Below are 18,379 nucleotides of genomic sequence, written 5' to 3' on the forward strand. Positions count from 1 at the left end.
TATTGTAGTAACTATCCATGCACCTCTGCCTTTACTCTTAAAGCCCTATATTCAGCATGTTCCTCCACCCTAACATTTATTTCTTTGTATTTTATTGTGCTCTTGACATCACTGAAAATGGAGGCATGTCCTAAATGATTCTGCAAGATTTTTTTTTTTTTTTTTTTTTTTAAAAAGATTATTTAATAATTTTTCTACATATTGTTTAGGGCATAACCATTTAAAATAAAACCACTTCAACTTAACATGCTATTTTTTTTCTGTCTTTAATGTCAATTTATCATAGAAATTTTGAAGATAATAAATTAGAACCCCCAGTTTTCCCAATATGATGTTCCTGTAGCTTTGCCATTATGTAAATTCATAATGATTATGTCTCTTGTGTCATTTCGGAGATGAGTCTCACCAACGTATGTGGAATACAAACAGCTGAACTTTTCATGCATCCGCTGCGTGCTTGAACTAATATTTTGTGTGCAAATATATTCACAAAATATGATTATTTAATAAAGGCCTATATTATTTATGCTGTATGCAGTGCAATTCTCTCTTGAAGGCATCAGCGTTCTTGATTTGTGTCTCACAACATTTGGTGCAGCTACATCATTCTTTATGATCCTGCAACTCTTGGTGACAGCAGCAGCTCAGTTACTTACTCTACAGCATAAATTAACTGAGTTCAAATTTTGTGTTTCCTCTTTGGATATCATTTGCAGTTTTCTCCCTGAAAAAGGCATTTGTATCAGAAACATTCAAAGGAGTTTGTATGGTTGATGTGTTGTACTGGGAAAGGAATGAAATACGAGACAGGAAGTTACAGAGGAATCTGTTAAAAGTGTGATCGGATACCAAAATCTGTGTTTAGATATAACCATGATTTTACTATTGCACTCTGGAAGGTGTTTGCAGGGGCAACTATTAAATCTTTTGTGGTGATGGCTGCGATGTGGCACTCTTGTTAAACTACCAAGAATGTGCATACATTTGTAACTATCCAACACAACATGATGTGCCGTCATCCCTCAAGAATGACAAATGTTGAGGTGGGATCCTCATTTTGGCCGTGAGGGTTAAGATTTTGGTCGCCAATCCAAAACACGAGTCACACTGTGAGCGTTGCAGAGTTTCTGAATCACTATTCACCAACTGCTGAATTGGAGATTTGGTAATGAAAGGGAGCCCAAAATTCCAACAGAGATTTATTACCACATTTTTGCAATGTGCTGCTACGACTCAAAGCCTACAAGCCAACCAATTTAGGGAGGTTAAATGGAGGATAACGTGCCCAGTATCTTACAATCTAAATCTGAATCTTCAAAAGTGCCTTAAGACAACGCACTGCAAGTGTCAGTATTAATTTGTCTTGGTGTGTTCAGTGAGAGTTTTCTCCTGCTATGTCAACAGTGCAAATCCAGAGTGGAGAAAGGCAATGCTACACCACAATGGCTCTCAAAGTTTCATACTTTCACGTCTGATCAGAATGTGTAATTGGTGTGTGTTCACAGCTGAGAAATTATTTTAATTAATCCTGGTGACTCGCTTGCCATGTAAAACAAAGATTAGACTGTTGCTGAGGATGAAAATAAATATTTCACGCCCACATTGCAGCCCCTCAAACCTGACACCTAAGTGTAGTGTATTGTTGTTTTGTTTAATTTTTTGGTGTAACTCAAGAAAGCTTGCATATTTGTCCTTATCAGCTGATATTTCAGAGAGAAATGAACTTAACGAACAGTCATATCCTGCCACTTTCTGTATGGTACAAATTCATCTCCTCCTTATTCCTGTTCTCTTTCTCCTGTTGATGTCAATGAGCACACCGGAGATGAGATTTGTCATCTAAAAAGAGTGAGTCCCTCTGTTCTTCAGCAAAAGAACAAGGGTGAGGGATCAATGGAAGCTCAAATCTAATGACCCTCAGAACCAAAAAAATGAAGGTGTTATCACAAAAAGCATTTCTCAGTTTCAGCAGATGACAGCATTGATCCCTGATAAAGAAGCTGCAAAGAAAGTACTTTGAAAGGACTGACAGTGAAGTCAGTGTTAGTAAAACGTTGATATATATATTAAAACATCATAATTATGTTTAATTACTTGAAGAAGCCCTTCTCATTTTCTTTATCAATGCAGGCTGATTTCATGCTTTTAGCTTTCGGTCTGTATTTGTTTTCACAGCCGCCCACGGATCAGCACTGTAAACAAAAATGAAATAATGAAAGCAGATGCCCTGAAGCCGGAAACTTTTAAATTTAAACATCAAATTTTTCTGACATATGCAGCCTCCAACCCACTGTAGCGAATTGTTAAAAGCAAAGATTCTGTACCCTTGCAAGAAAAGAGGAAAAACTAAAGAGGATATGACTTATCTTGATTTATACTAAATGGAACTGAATTCAAATTTGTTTTGGCGTTTTATATCATTGTTTTTGTCTCATTATTGATCACAAACAGCAGCTAATCAAAAAGTCTCATACAAAACAAACATTCTTTTTTTTAATGATCCAACTTCTTGTTTTGCATTTGTCAGTTTCATAGTTTGGTGAAAAGCATTATTTATAAGTCTAAATGATACAGAAACAAAGAAAACAGAATATTGATAAAGCTTTAATGTACAAATCCGTTTACATCACTTCCTCAGATTACAGCCATTTTAGTCAAATTCAGTTAATTACATGATGCCCCCCTTGTTAAGTCCTTATTATGTTTTAACAGGTATCCTATTCTTGTAAAAATAAAACTGAAGATACAGATCTAGGCGATTTATTAACCTGTAAGTGACAAATATTCTGACCAGTTATTCCAAAGGAAACCAAGAGCAACATGCAAGGAAAAGGTCTGAGGCTACTGGGAAAAAAAAATAGACGGATGTGTAGGCTTTGTCTTATGTTATTGACCCATTTAGCTTTGGACCCTTGGGACAAAATGTGCTGAATTGCTTTGAGTGTGCGAGTTCAAGCTGCTTAGGGCACACAAGTCCAAGTGACTGCGGTACTACAGAGTGTATGTGGAGAACCTGGCTGAATCCCTGCTCAGCAAGACGTGTTGTTGGGAAAGCAACAAAGAAGAAAAAGCAGCCTGATATGGGAAAGCTTTGTATTTCTGGGTATATCTGAACTACATGCTGCCCCAGCCAGAAGTATGGAAAACCAAATTGTCATACCTAGAACAAAAACATTTAGAAATGCGGCAGAGAACAGGTGCAGTGGTATAAACCCCCTCGTCTCAGCAGGAATCACAGCTGGCTGATGGTGTGCCTGTGACTTAGCTTGACAGTTGTGGGTGTCTGGTTTGTGCTATGGAAACAAAGCATCGTCTCATCTTGTCGCATTGTTGCATGTAAACTGGAAGTTTTGATCATGTTTCAGACCAAATTATTATGCAAACAGTTGCATAATAAGTTGTGTCTTTGATCTTTGGTGAAAACTTGACTTAAACAAATGCAAGGAAGACCTCAGTGCCCTCCTTTAAAAAAAATGGCCTTCTGCGCCCTCCCAGTGCTCTCTGAATGCGCATCGTTATCCAACAGTCTCTCTCTTTTGAAAATGAACTGTGGCGCAGTTAATGGTGGTGGGAGACTTTTTAATATGCAATTGGAACTTTAATAGAAAATAAAAGGAACTCACACTGTTGTGTTTGCAAATAGTCAGTGTTGTAGGAGTACTCAAGTTTTTTAATTAAGTGTAAATTAAATGGTAAAACCGAAAGTTGGATCAAGCATGCAGCAGTACGAGGTGAGAAACAGCAGTTACACCTAATCTGATATCACTGTTCTCACTATTACTGTGTTAACTGCTTGGGCATTCATTAATTCCAGAAACAGGATAAAACCATCATGTCACTGACTGCCGTTCATCTGCAGTGCGCACTAAACAATTATGCCGCAAACTAGAGCTTCCCCTTTTTGAAAAATTGAACTTTTGCTGCAGAGCTACGGAATTTTTTTGTAGTTCACGGCATGTCGGAGCAGACCCTGCAGTCTTGTCATACTCGGATGCTGAATTCACTCAATTCTCCGGGGAAGAGAAAAGAATATAGCTGGAAGAAAGACAGGAAAGGTGTGACAAACTGCTGACAGACAGGCCATAGAGGACACGACAGAGGACCCTTGAACAAGATGAATCACCTTTCACCTGCGAATGTAGAAATAAACACGTTGGACAGCCAGACTTTCTATTGTGAGGGTGAGCAGTTAATGAGAGCTACCAGGGGTGACATGTGAACACTTCCTGACAACACTGGTCTCCGCTGCTTTTTAGGAGCCACAAGCAAACACATACAGGACTGGAAGCGATGAGAGGTGACTCTCTGTGGAGTAAACTCGAGCCAAGGTGAAACTTAATGATGTGTGGCAGCCAGGGTTAGAACAGGATTTAATTAGAAGAGCAAAAGAAATGAAGGAAGAAGTAAAGACTGCAGGATTATGAGTTTGTGGGAGTGAAATGGTCCCTGCACAGCTGAAATTGTTTGTGTGGGGGGTGTGTGTTTGGTGGCTCTAATCATCTTTGTGTTTACCACCTAATTTGGTTAATGTCCTGCTATTTATTTATATTTATAGTACACTGATCTGATCTGCAACAGCTAATATCTAAAATCCTTGTCTTGCCATACTATATGCGGTTTGAATAATCTCACATTTAGTCATAATTTCTCAATGTGCTTTCTAAGCCTGATGTCGTCTGTGAGATTGACTTGTGGAAAGTTACTTCCATATCCACACACCCCTGAGAGGTGTTTACTAATAAACGAGAAACAATGTTTTCTAGCTGACTGTGATATTGATCTTCTACCAGAAGAAAGTCCTCTGCAGGGAGGATTTATTCTCCTTGGAGTCCCTAAAGATTCATTGTGCACTTGAGGTTCCTCGACTTATGGATTCATTCCTCACTCTTTACCAGCTGGAGCAGATTTTTCTTTTGTTGGATGGAAAAACCAACAGCTCTCTGCATTCAAGAACTGCAATCCCCTTCCCACACGCACCTGCTGAAGACCTTCACTATATCACTATATCAGAACTAGCTACAATCCTGTGTATATTAGAGAGTGGCGGTGAAGTCTAAAAGCATATTTTTTGAAGGGATGGCCGCAAAGACCTGAATGGTGACCTTTCAAGAAGTGCTTGGATGGTTTTCCACAGCCCAACAAGGTCTATTAAGTTGTACGCCTTGATGTTGTAGGCCTCTGGTTTGCACAAAACACTGTTGGGTCTGCCCTTCGTGTAGCAGCTCACCGTGGTTGATGTTGTACTATTTAGCTCTTCAGTATTTAAAATTAATTTGCTGAATAAATTGCGTTGAGTCCACATCTTGCTGTGTAGACCCATTTTTAATGAAGAATAGCATTGCTAATTAATTTATACCATCTCGGCAATAAACACATCGCCTTTCTTACAGCTGCTCCGTTATGAAAGCCTCCTGCTGGCTCGCTGACTGAAAGCTTTAAAGGCGAAGCAGCAGAGGCAAGAAATTTTCGGTTAAGTTAAACCAGCGCTGGTTTAAAATAAATAAAAGCTAATATCTCAGGGTACGAACACGAACAGACCGCAGTGGGTTTTTTAATAAAAGATGAATATAGTCAGATAGAGCAGATGAAAGATGTGCTTTTTTTCACCAGCACAGCCACACATGGGGTGAGCCAATCAATTTGGTGTATAATGAGACTGGTCATTGCTTTGCCCCACAGCAATATGGGTTTGTTTGATGATTCTACCGCTGCGAGGCTGTAGTATGTGTTCCTGGCTTTGGGTTGGCTCAGCGCTGCTTGTGAATGAACTGCGCCAAAGTGCTCACCCCTGTTGTCTTCCACAGATTCTTAAAACATTTGTTTGTCAATCTAAATTTTTCCGTGCTCACAGTGACATGTTCAACACGCCTGGTAATTGCTCAAAAAGTTATGTATGTGTGTGCGTTTAGGGCTTCTCACATCTCCTTCCTGGGATACTGTCAAGCATTGGTGTCAGCTTTTTATAAGTCTGGACCGTTGTAGTGGCCTCTGCCATCCTCTTTGAAGCAGAAACAGCAATTTGGGTTTGGCAAATGTCTACCACTGATTAATTTCAGCTGCACCTGCTAGTTTCACATCGAACGAATAGACATTAACGTTGCTGAAGTTACGAGTAATCCTGACTGTAGTAGAGATTTATGGATATGAATTATAAATCTTTAATTATGTACTTGAAATGTTGTTGACCTAAAGAGCTCCCAGTGGCCTTCACACTTTGTTATGTCATGTTTTATATTGGGAGGTTCCAGCCCGCCTGGTGTTACAGATATGATCGGCCTTGGAGTGATTCCAGACTTGCTAACAATGAACTGAGAAAAACACTTGAAACACACTGACTGAGAGTAACTTCATTTGGTTTTCTGCTCCCGGGTGGTTATAAGCTGGTCAGCAATGCTTTGCTTTGTTAAAATTGTTGTTGACTGTGCCTGTGTGTACATGTTATATGTCAAAATCTTTTGTCAACAGATCTGTGTGTATTAACTCACATATTCAAGTAAAGACAACTGAGGCTCAACAAGTTTGTTCTTTTATTCATCAAAGGGAAGATTTACCAGTAGTAGAAGTAGTTTTACACAAAGCTGCCTTCTACACATTTATAGTAGAGAAAGTGCAGATGGAACATTTATTCCTTTGCGACTGAAAGCTTCATCTGTGCTCACTTTAAGTCCTCCAAACAGAATCTTTCTGACTTACTGTGCCCATCCCCAGGCAGCCTTGGTCTTATTGTCACTGGATTTTAATCCTTCCCTCCCTCCACAGTTAACTCCACTGTCATGTTTTATTTTTATTTATTTATTTATTTTTTTTTTTTTGCTGATCTTCAAGGCTACACACTTTCTATCATACAGTCGAAACGACCATCAGGAGGTGCAAGAACCAGCGTGATAAATCATCATGTTTTCTGTCTCCATAGACTGCCATGTAATATTGCTTCTAATCAGGGTCACCAATTTGTGTCATGACCCTGCTCTCTCCTGGGAAATGTGAACACATCTCGTGCTGTAGAGTTTCTCCTCAGCCACAGTTCTTTCTGGTTTGGGCAGAATATGAGCTCAAATCCGAGGCCTGCCATCTGAGTGTGGGACAGTGAAGAGAAATTCAGAGAAATTGTGGCGAAGCAGCTGAGAAGTTTCAATTGCAATTCAGTTGCAATATTTGGATTTAAAATGGTAATATGGGGACCTGAATGGCATAAAAACCTGATAATAATGAAGTGGAACATAACAAGCTCATATCAGTGCCCTCATACCCTCAAAGTCGCATGAAAATTCTTGGAAGTCAAAGTTGCCTGTTTGAGCAGGCTCAGTGTGTGCCTACACTTTGATCCTCCAACGCTGTGTGAGGACTGACTACGTATGTGGAAATCTACAAAAACAATGACCCCACAGCAAGCAGAGGCACACATTGCATCTGCCTCAGCATTCAGGGAAGGAAAACTATGACAAAAGGAGCAAATTATACTTTTACATCAGCTATTCTGACTAGTCTTACTGGAGTACGTATGATCCCGAGACAAATTATGAATAATAAAAATGTAAAGTAAAATATGTAAAATTCATTCCACTCTGCCAGTGTGAAACAATTCAGGTCATGGTCTGCTTATCACACTTTGCCAGATGAAATTGAAATTGTTGTCTTTGGTTGTATTTTTATCCTTGCAGGTGGTCATCGGCGTGTTACAGCAGCTTTGTACCTGAAACATAAATACTTGCAGTCAGCGTAATTTTCTACTCTACACCTGCGTGACTCATCACTTAATAGATGACTTATCACGTATCTCATTATTACACCTGCTATTCTTCCTCAGTTATACTGTATACAGGTCAAAATGTTGTTTCCAGAGAAGGAAAAAATATATAATCCAATAAATTCATGTGTGGTGCTGCAGAGTTGCTTCCTTACAGCTTACACTGCGTGTGTGTGTGTGTGTGTGTGTGAGTGTGTCTTTGTGCATAAATGTCCATGTGTTGGTCACTGTGCTTGTGCTGCTGAACCTGTGATATGGATGTTTCATATGTTTGCGTGGGAGGGCAGCTTTCTGCTAGTGTGACATGCCTGTCCTGTTATATAATTAGTCTTTATTTATAGTGTGTGTGCTGTGTTGGATAATATCCCAAGCATACATCAGCGAGCAGTGGAGCAGACTACATGAGTCACTACAAGGGCAAAGGTAGTAAAACTAGAAAATCCTTTTAGCCTGAGGGAAGCGAAAATTAATATCATTCATTTGCTGTTAAGAGAAATTAAATAATTAATATTTTTGTATTGATGGCCATTCTGTAGGAGGATTAAACATGTAGTTTATAATCCTAACCTTCTCTCAGCTATGAAGTAGGATTACTGGAGCACTGATAAACCGTACAGATGAGCTGATTTAAATCCCTGTCAGAAGCAATTGCAAGTGAAAAACAGTGGCCTCTGGTGCTGCCTTCTCACTGCTGTCCTGTCATCTGTGGCTCTCTGCCTGAGGCACAGCAGATCAAGGCTCTGGCACTGGTTGACTGTGGCCAACCCCCTGAAAATGTGATGTCTCAGGAGGTCAAGTTGAAACACAAGGCAGCGCGCCAGTAAGAAATCCAAGACAAAATGAATGCGACTGTTTAATTACTGTCTGATCGACTTTGTGCTATAGTGTCATTTTGGCCAACTGATGTGACTTAGATCTTATGTAAGCAGGCATTTAGATTTGTCTCCATCAATTATTATCTTTTCACTAAATAAGCATCAATAAAGTTGTCATTTAGTCCATTTCTGGTTGTCAAACCCCAGATTACTAATTCTCCATTTAAATGTTTATAGTATCAGACAGTGAAATGTAATTAATCGCTTGTAAAACCATTGGACTCTGGGTGGCTGGTATTTTTGTGATGTTGATGTCAGCGCTTTGTACCAGCAAAGCACCAACAGCATGATTGTGAACTTGAAGTCGCCGTTTCGGATTGTGGAAATTAATTCATACAGCTGTTCTAACGGGTGACGGCATCATTTAAAAGTCTGTCGTAGTTTGGAGAACAAGAGGTCACATACATATTTAAGCAAAACTCCAGTCAGCCTTTCTAATTTAATTTGAAGTCCTCCTACAATGTAGAGAACATTATTGGTATAATAGGGAGTGTTGTTAACAAAAAAGGCTATTCATTTAATTAGCTTTTTGCTCTCTTCTGCTTACTCTTCTTCTTGAGCTCACTAATCAGTGAGCTGCTGTGGTCCTTGGCTCGAAGGGAAACCTGGATATTTTCATCCCACATAATTCAACACTGTTTCCTCTGCAGCCCTCCACAAACATATGCTGGTCAAATAACATACGTGGCCCAATTAGTGTTAAGTCCTTGGGCCCAGCCCAGCACTCCGAGACTGGAACTGCAACAAAAGGCTATAAAGTCAAATTTATCTTGACATGGAGCATGCTCCAGGAACAAGTGAGTTCAGTTAGCCCCCTTCAACTCAGTTAAAGTGTGTGGGATTTCCCAGATTTTAACCAACTGAACAGCCCTCGTCTCACCCTCCTCTACAGTGAAAACAAAACAAAAACAGAGTGGACCCACTCCCTCTGAGAGACAGAGAAGTCTCATCCTAAGGTAATGAAAACACAAATGCAAACACAGTTATGAAAAATATATTCTATTTCCCCTAAATCCTACACACTGTTCCTTGAAACTGAAAGGCTGGAAATACCCTCGCAGCATTATGGATCATAATTGTATGAAATATGACAAATATAGTATAGAGCAGCACAGATTTTTAGAACCTGATTTATCAGTGTCTCCCTGTTGCTCACGCACATGCACACACACACACACACAAGCTTCACATATTAAGTGCACAAGTCCCTGGAAAACACTTTTTGTACTGAGCGGATTATCTCAGAACAGATCTACACGCAACACTCACAAACCACACACACAAGCACCACACGCACACAAAATATTCATGTTGGCTGAATATTTAGTGTGTGTATATTATATAATATTTTGTGTGTGCCCCCTCCCCCCACATGTACACACACACACACCGCCACATCATGTTTGAAGCAGATTTGTCTTTTCCTGACAGAACTAAGATCAGTGTTGTTGTGGCTGCATCCAGAAGAAAAAAAAAAACCTCTTTTGTTTGTGTCTCCTGTTGCTTGCTACTCCTGCTCTCAACATTTGAAGTACGTTAAATGTATAATTATTAAAGTTCCATTTACTTTGTTAGAGCGATTCCTAACCGTCAAGAGATTCACCGTCACTTTTAGTAAAATGACATGCAGGTTTTGTCATCAGTAAGGCATCAAATGCTTCAGTGTTAAGTTAATTTGTTTTCTTATCTGGTGTTTCTGTCTATTTAGGTTCATTCTTAAATGTCAGGCCTGAAACACAATTCAATTAAAGTACAATTCAATTCAAGTGATCATGGAGAGCAGGAGGCCGGCAGGAGCAATCAGGTTGTGTTTGTCCTCGTCCTTACTGGGTGATGGCTTTAATACACAATTTTTGTTTTTGCTGAACAAAAGAAGCCAAAAACGAAAAGCTTCTCTGTCTTCATATTGCTCTGGTATCTTACCATGGCAGAACTTTCCAGTAACCTTCAGCATGGATTCATTTAATTTCCACATTTATAACTGTGGTTGCGCTCTGAGGGCAGCAGGGCACCAACACACCTTTGGCAGGTGAGCTCTAAAATGCATACGATTGCCGGCCATCTCTGGGTATGCATGAAAACATATAAAGCAATCAGCTGGTCACTTCTGTTAAATCGCAAGCCTTCTTAATCAAATAATGAGGTGGTTTATTATCGCAAGCCATTAAATCTAAGAGGACACTAAAGGCTAAGCCATAAATCGCTTCATTCTTCTCTAAATGGGAATGCTCCTGTGGCTTGTAGCTCTTTAACTGTCTTTTGAGAGGCAATTACATGACGACAAATAACCTGCTGTGAGGATAAAATGCAGCATTCACAGATTTAAGGTCTACAGGTTGCAGTTTTGTTATCTGAGTTGATGTTTTGGTGCATCTTTCAGGTGGTAACAGACGGCCTACAGTCACATGTGCAGCACATAATGTTACAGATTCATACGTCATTTCTACCGTTAACAATGAGGTTTATGGGCACAAACAGGCTCAACAAGACCCACATACGAGTATCTCAGTTTTGCAGGACCTCTGTGGGGAAAAACTGTGAAATATGTAGCGACTTGGTAAATCAGCTTCCTGAAATTGCTTACATACACTGTTTCACAGCATGCTTTGCCCTGTGCTGAACGCTATCTGCTCCCCAATACTGTGTCAGGCTGCAGTTTACTCGAAAAAGGTCCAGATAACACATATTCCAGATAAGACATAACTTGTAATATTATCAGGAGTTTCTAGGCTGCGAATAATAACGTTTGTTTGTGTCTCTTTTCCATCACTTTATCTCGTTGTTGTGCAGTGTGGTGTTTCTAAAATATCACAAAGTCAAACTTTGAAATGTACAATTTCATCAGTCACACATTCAAGCAAAAACCCCATGACAGCATAGACCCTTAATCATTTTTTTTTTGCACAGTATACTGTACACACACCCGTGACAAGTCACTAACAGCCTGAACTACTCTTCAAGTTTCATTTCTCCCCACAACTCACTGCTGGAGAAGGCGGTTGGCGCTCTTCAGCAAGATTTCATATAAAAATACCTGAAGGGTAACAATCTGATGAAATGTGGCTCTTGCATCCATAATCACAGGGACAGAGCAATGTCCAAATCCTGTCTATATGAGTCTTGTATGTTTAGGACAAGTGGGTAACTGCAGTCATGCCTGCAAACAGACTGACCTCTTAACTGATGAAAACTACGCAAGTCACTCAATGTTGCATACATTATGTACAAACTCAACAAATTTGCAATCAAATTTTATAACTGGCAGATAGAAAAAGTATTGCATTGTGCTCTACTGTGCTGTTTAAATGGCAGTTGTTGCATTTTATGTTGTATTTTCTGTTTTGCTTCATTGTTTGTGAACGTCAAATCTCAGACCTAAACAAATGTTATGTACAGTGTTAATGTGCATGCTTTTTAGACAGAAGGGCACATTTTCTCATTAATCACTCCACCACATCCCAAATTTTTCCTGCCCGTCTGGTGGGGGGGATCGAGCCGGCGACCCTCTGATCACATGTCGCTTGGAGTACAAAGCATAAGCATACAGTATAAACACTTACTGAGTGGGCAGCAAAGCTCTGACTGGGTGAAACATTAGAAAACTAGTTCAAATTAACACAAAATTTCCCTCCACGTGCCTTCCAAGCTTCAAAACTCCCATCTAACATAATACTGATGCACAGTAAACTGAGATGCAAGTGAAATGTTAACGGTTTAACTGTATGATTTTTAACATTTTGTTAGAACAATGTATTCAGCAGCTTGTACTTGTATCGATCATTTCGGATACCAGATCATTTTGAACCTTTAATATGGTCCACACCTTTTTGGTGTCTTTGAAGCAAAAGTTGATCTTTGCTGTTGAATTCAGTGACCGAATCAAACTCAAAAGTAAATGTCCAAATGGGAATTATTTTAGGAGGAGGGAGGATGGAATGTAAATCTGCCAGACTTATTTTCAACTAGACAAACTAAAGTTCTGCAGCAGCAGACTGTAGTGCTTTGAACTGTAGTGCTCTGTACTGAGTTTGTAATGATCTGTCAGGATGAATTACTACCTTTTACATTTGAGCTCAGTGGGCCAAGGTTTTCGATCTCAACCTCCTGGTTTGATGTCATCACCCACCAAAGCATCCAAATGTCAACATCTGCTCTTGGAGATTTAGAAATGTTGATTGCACATTGCGCTTGAGGGGAGACCAGAGGTACTCCTTACTTTTTCCTTTTTTTTAATCAGTAGAACTTTTAATCAAAGGATTTGGCAGTTTGAAGTCGTTTTCAGACATGTTTTTGTATATTTAGTAGATTTTTTCTTTTTCTGGGGTAAAGTACACCTATATTTTATGGTCAAATAAAGTTGTAAAGGTCTTTCATTTCACAAGTCAAACTGACATGGACGTCCAATATTTCAGTTGGGTAAAATAAATTACTGATTGTATCTTCAAAGTACGCTATATGATAAGTGGGGGGCGGCAAACAACAACAAAGATCATAAAGACAAAGCTATAGACAAAGACAAAGATAATAGTATATTTTATTTTAACTTTGGCCACAAATTGTTGTAGAAGAAACAATGAAACAAAGGGCAGCCTTTTCCCACTCCATGTGGTTTATAAGCACAGAATACTGCTCAGCACTAAGCTGTTTGTTCCTGTTTTTTTCTGTTATTGGTTTGTTGTATTGATTCAAAGTCTCGTCCCCTCTCTGTCAGGTGGCATTCCCTTTATCCTCACCGGGGAACTGTTCGAACAGTCTTATCGACCTTCCGCCTTCATGATCGCTGGTACCGTAAACTGGCTGTCCAACTTTGCTGTGGGTCTCCTTTTCCCATTCATTCAGGTGAGTTACTTCTTCTAAATGTGTAGACGTTGGCACACATTGTTTGAGGGATGCGACTCAGTCAGTTCATATCGTGATTGTTGCTTAAAATACCCAACACCAGACATGTTGGTCGCTTCAATCTTCGCAGTCCATTAAAGTTGTCAGCTCCTCATTAACTCCTGCTGCGACTGTCTGGTCACACGATGTTGTTGGGTTGCTGTGCTGCCTGTCATGTTTCTGTAGTCTAATTACATAAATATGTGTTTCATATACTAATTATATGCAACTATGAAGTTCTAATTGTTGGCCCTGGAAGGCTCGGCGGTCCCTGCTAATTTACAAGCTTTTCACAATAATGGTTTTTAGGTTAATGATCAGTCAGACCTGACCAAAGATTACAAGATATGGAAATGAAACGTCCAGTACTGCTCCTCTGGCCATCAAATACTAACGTTTTGACACGGCCCTCAGCGTCTCATACAGGATTTCAGTTAACTCTGATGTAAAACCATCCATGGCAATAGTAAATGCTCAGAGCAACTCAGGTGACTTACTAGGAAGACCAAGTATAAAGTCTGTGTAAGAGGAAGGCTGAGTGGAGGGGGGGGCACCCTGGCTTGTAAACCAAAGGTCTGCATTGACTAATTTAACCTACTTTTGTCACATAACATACTTTAGTGACCCCACGTACATAACACAACATGCTTATTTTAACACAAACCAAACTGAGACCAATTCCCAGTGTTAACCATATGTTACATATGTTAGAAGGAAAATCCACACTGAGAGGCCATGTTTCAGATGTGTTTCAGTTCCCTTGTTCCATGCAGCCGTTGGCACTTGCCACATAATGGCTCCTTTAGTTACACTGAAGTGTCTTTTTTTGCTTGAAGTCTTTTTTTTTTTTTTCAACTTTTATGCAAACTGAGTTCCCAGCAACACTGTGGCTGCACAGATCACAGAGTGAAGATGTTGTGCCGCTAATGTGATGCTATTGCTGCTCTGCCTTGTTATCAAGGCGTCACTGGAGAAACGTGAGACAACTCAGAGTTTCCTAGCCAGTACAGAAGTAGATACCCGTCTGGACCACTATTTTGTTTCTTGCTTTACCAGCTAAGATCTGACTAGAGAAACTCTGCACAATATATCCTGAGCAATTACGGAGGATGAATGTGTTTTTTTAAAGAGTGAAATAATAAGAAAATACAACAGTTTCACGCAGAAGAGCCTATTAGTGTCTGAACCTGGGATGTGTTCCTGAAGGCTCCAGGGTCCTCTTTCAACTCTCAGTGTTTCTCCAGGCAGCTCCACTCCACTGCCTCTTCTCATTTTACCTCCTGTTTCCTTCCTGTTGTGTGTCTCACTCTGTCTTTCTTTGGCCTCACAGCTTGTTTTTCCTCTGTCTCCCCCTCCTACCTTCACATCTTTAATTCTTGCCTTTGACTCCAGTGTTTTTCACTTTACAGCCTCTTTACTGAAGCACCTTCCTCGGAGGACATTGTGTTTATACACTTTAGAGCTGGCTTTGGTGATGTTAGAGGATATTGCTTGGTGACTGTTTTGGCCGCTTTATGGATTAAGTGAGTGTTGTTCAGTATCAAGCGGCTGTTCACAAAAGTGTTTCACTCAGTCACTCATAGGTTACGTCTGAGAATAAGAGTCTGAATTCTGAGTGTGAAATTTATGCTTTTAGTGCTCAGACACACCCACATGTCATTTCAGAACAAAAACAAAATCTTATTTATTATTATAATTTTATTGTTTATCCTGATCCCTGAAAATGCTTTCTTTGTGATATTTGTCCGATATTTGTGTACACTTGTTTAATTTCCTCTCATTACGCCTCTTTGCACACACAAAGTGAAGTTTCTTGATCTGAAGACATCTTGTTTCCATCTCTTCATGAGAAAATTTCATTCAACTTCATTAAAGTGATTACAGTGTTCTCTGTCTATAAATCTAAAGATATCCTCCAGCTCAGCATATCAACAGCCAAAGCAAATCACACAAAAGTAATTACACTGTATGTTAGCAGAAATCTAAAGTCTTACCCAGTATACATGCACTGGATACTATGTTGGTATAAATATCCCACAGTGCAATGTAGTATTGATGACAGCAACATTACAGCGAGGACAGCGAGCAACATAGCTCCGATGTAACATCAATATGTTGTTATGTCCTTCTTTGTAGGTGCTGTGCGCAAGTGAAACAGGAATCAAATTCCTTGTATGTGTGAACATACTTGGCCAATAAAACTGACTCTTATTCTGTTTTTAATACATGCAAGCACAAGGTTTCACTTTGCTCCTGATCAGTTTCACTCCCCCACCTGATCGATGATGATAGTGATCATCAGAGTGTGTTACTGTGTTACTGTGCCAACGATGATGAGACCTGTATGACGTCTTCATGGGCCCTTATTTGTCTTTTTATCCCATTATAGCTCACCAGGCCTCCGCTGGTGCATTGCATTTTACTGAAACCTATTTTTAAAAATAGTTAGTTTAAAAAATAAAACTATTCAGATACATGCTGAGGAAAAAAAACAGTGTTTTATCCAAAGCTCTTTTTAGTTTTTTTGTTGCCTCCTTGTATGTTTATCAGTTCCTAGATTTTAAAGCGTGTGTGGTGTAAAAAGAGTAAAAACACTTGAGGGAACTGTTAATTCAGTGTTTAAAGGAGATAAGGACATCTGCACATCAAGACAGATGAGACCAAAAGGATTAGGTAGCCTGGGTAATCTGCTCTGAGTCTGAGGAGTCAAAAGTCCTGAATCAACAAGTCCCTTTTAACAAGACCTGTAATGTGACGGTGCCCTGTGCAGAATAGGATCTGCGGCCCCTTGAAGACATTCACTCCTCTACACTCACAAAGCAATGAGAGAGGCACTGACAAGAATTGAGTTCAGCCTTCCTTCCTAGGGCCATGATCATTCGGGCCAAAGCAAACACACTGGACTGACTAAATTTAATTTAGTTTCCTCTTAAGCATAGAGTGGATGCCAGTGGAGCACCACAAACTCTATTGGCATGCAGAGACGGGAGAAAGTCACCACCTTGGGCACCAAAGCTCAGGGACTAACTGGTCGACTGTGATCTGCGGTTTGCAGGCCAAGGCCAGCGATAGATAGGGACCGAGCTGTCTTCAGCAACAAGTTTTTGTTCTGCACTTTCTCAAAAGGATGTTGGGCGAGGGTCTCCAACATCAAGTTCAGATCCCAGATCATTATCCGGGGGTTTGAGAATATGATTTTGTGATGTCCCTCCCCACAGCACAGTAGAGGGTGAAGACCTCCTGTGTGGGTCAGTTTGAATACTGTTAAAACCCTAATGACAGGCCAATATGACTGCTCAATAGCCCCCTTAGTAGTGGAAAAGGCTTTTGTTTCTTTTGTCACTTCTGCAGGAAGAACTGCACATCAAAACAATAATTTGCCTGCTGTTATACCAATTATGAACATGTGCCACTTTGTGCAGCAAGTGTGAATCCTTTGAATTGTTTCCATCATGCTAATGGACAGAGTAGCAGCATCCAGATTTAGTCCCTCACAATCCAGGACCAGAGGGCTAACCATTTAGTGAGAATGTTAAATTAGTCTGTGCGCCTTGAATACAAAACTCTGTCCCTTTGGTTGTGCTGGGAGAAACACGCATGCATCCACAATGGCCTGCAGGTACAGTATCTGTCAAACCCAGCTGACAGCCTCTGGGTTTAGCGGATTTGCCCTGGACAGGAGATCTGCCCCTAAGTTTGTGGCTTCTCGGGCTCTCAGGAGTTGTGTGCCGCTCATCACTCCTGACCTGTGTGACCAGCTCGACAGGGTGGGTAATGTGAGACAGCCTGATTATTTTTTGGATCTTATTTTCTCTGCAAATCTGGGAATTTATATTGAGATTTAATGAATTTATATGTCTTGATAATTTAGTGCAAACTGCAGTGAATGAAGACAGAATAAACGAGACAATAAGTGAAAATAGGTTCTAACACATTTGCTTGCATTAATCTAGCATTTTTCTGTGTTAATCTGTAAAAATCGAGAGCCTTACTTAGTTCTAACAGAACATGGCAACCTGAAAGCCATCAGCAGCTCGGCCATTTTTCTTCATTGCTGAGCCCAGACGGGACTCTGAAGTGACTAACACCAGTTCATTGCCTCCACGTCAAGGAGGTTATGTTATCGATCCGGTTTGTTTGTTGGTTGGTTTGGACGATTGTCAGGAGGATTATGGAAAAACTAATGGCCTGAATTCCAGGAAGCTTGGTGAAAGGTTGTAGCATAGGACAAAGAAGAGCATATTACATCTTGGAGCAGCTCTCTGTCACGGGATGGATACACAAATTATTTGTCACTTTCATTCACAGTGTAAGATAGGGCATTTGGCCTCGGTGGAATAAATGCCATAAATCTTAAAATCCAGTAGATGTTAGTGAAGTTCAGTCATGCATTGTGGGTCAGTTGTAACACCTGAAATATCACCGTGAATACAGCAGACTATTGATCTCTGCACCCTTCTAGTTTCTGTTTGCTTGCACACCCACTCACAAAATGTGCACAGTACTTCTGTAGCATTCATGTCTGAAATCCTGCTTAGTTTCAGAGCCATTTGGAGTCCTACAGTGTAACCACTTGTCTGGTTTTACAGCAGACAGCACAGGCCGATCGAGTGTGCCGGAGCTGTATTTTCTCAGGAGATGCCGAGCCACAGAATTTAAGGCAGAGCTCCAGTTTGTTTCACCATTGCTTTCTGCGGTGAAAGTGCTCGTGACTCTTAACTGACAAATAGTACCTGAGGACAGATTATTTGTCATCAATATTTAAGAAAATTTAAATATACGTAGTGCCTTTTATGTATTGTATCATGCGTATATCATTTCAATTGCTTCCAGCTCTTTATGCTGTATTTCAGTAAAATACATATTGAAATACTGCAGA

The 18,379-nt window shown here is 40.1% G+C and overlaps 1 protein-coding gene across 4 annotated transcripts in view; it reads left to right on the forward strand.

Annotated features, from left to right (window-relative positions):
- The window catches only part of slc2a9l2 (solute carrier family 2 member 9, like 2), an 88,938-nt gene that overhangs the window by 58,773 nt on the left and 11,786 nt on the right, over positions 1–18,379 (forward strand). For 2 of the 4 annotated variants that reach the window (XM_046384483.1, XM_046384485.1), the window contains one exon: positions 13,334–13,461. In XM_046384483.1, the coding sequence (XP_046240439.1) occupies positions 13,334–13,461 (128 nt within the window). Of the gene's footprint in view, positions 1–7,661; positions 7,893–13,333; positions 13,462–14,909; positions 15,024–18,379 lie in introns of those variants that run through there. The other 2 variants (XM_046384486.1, XM_046384487.1) reach the window with 2 other exon arrangements.

Source organism: Scatophagus argus, chromosome 3 (assembly GCF_020382885.2).
Source record: "Scatophagus argus isolate fScaArg1 chromosome 3, fScaArg1.pri, whole genome shotgun sequence".
In the NCBI taxonomy this organism is placed as follows: Eukaryota; Metazoa; Chordata; class Actinopteri; family Scatophagidae; genus Scatophagus; species Scatophagus argus.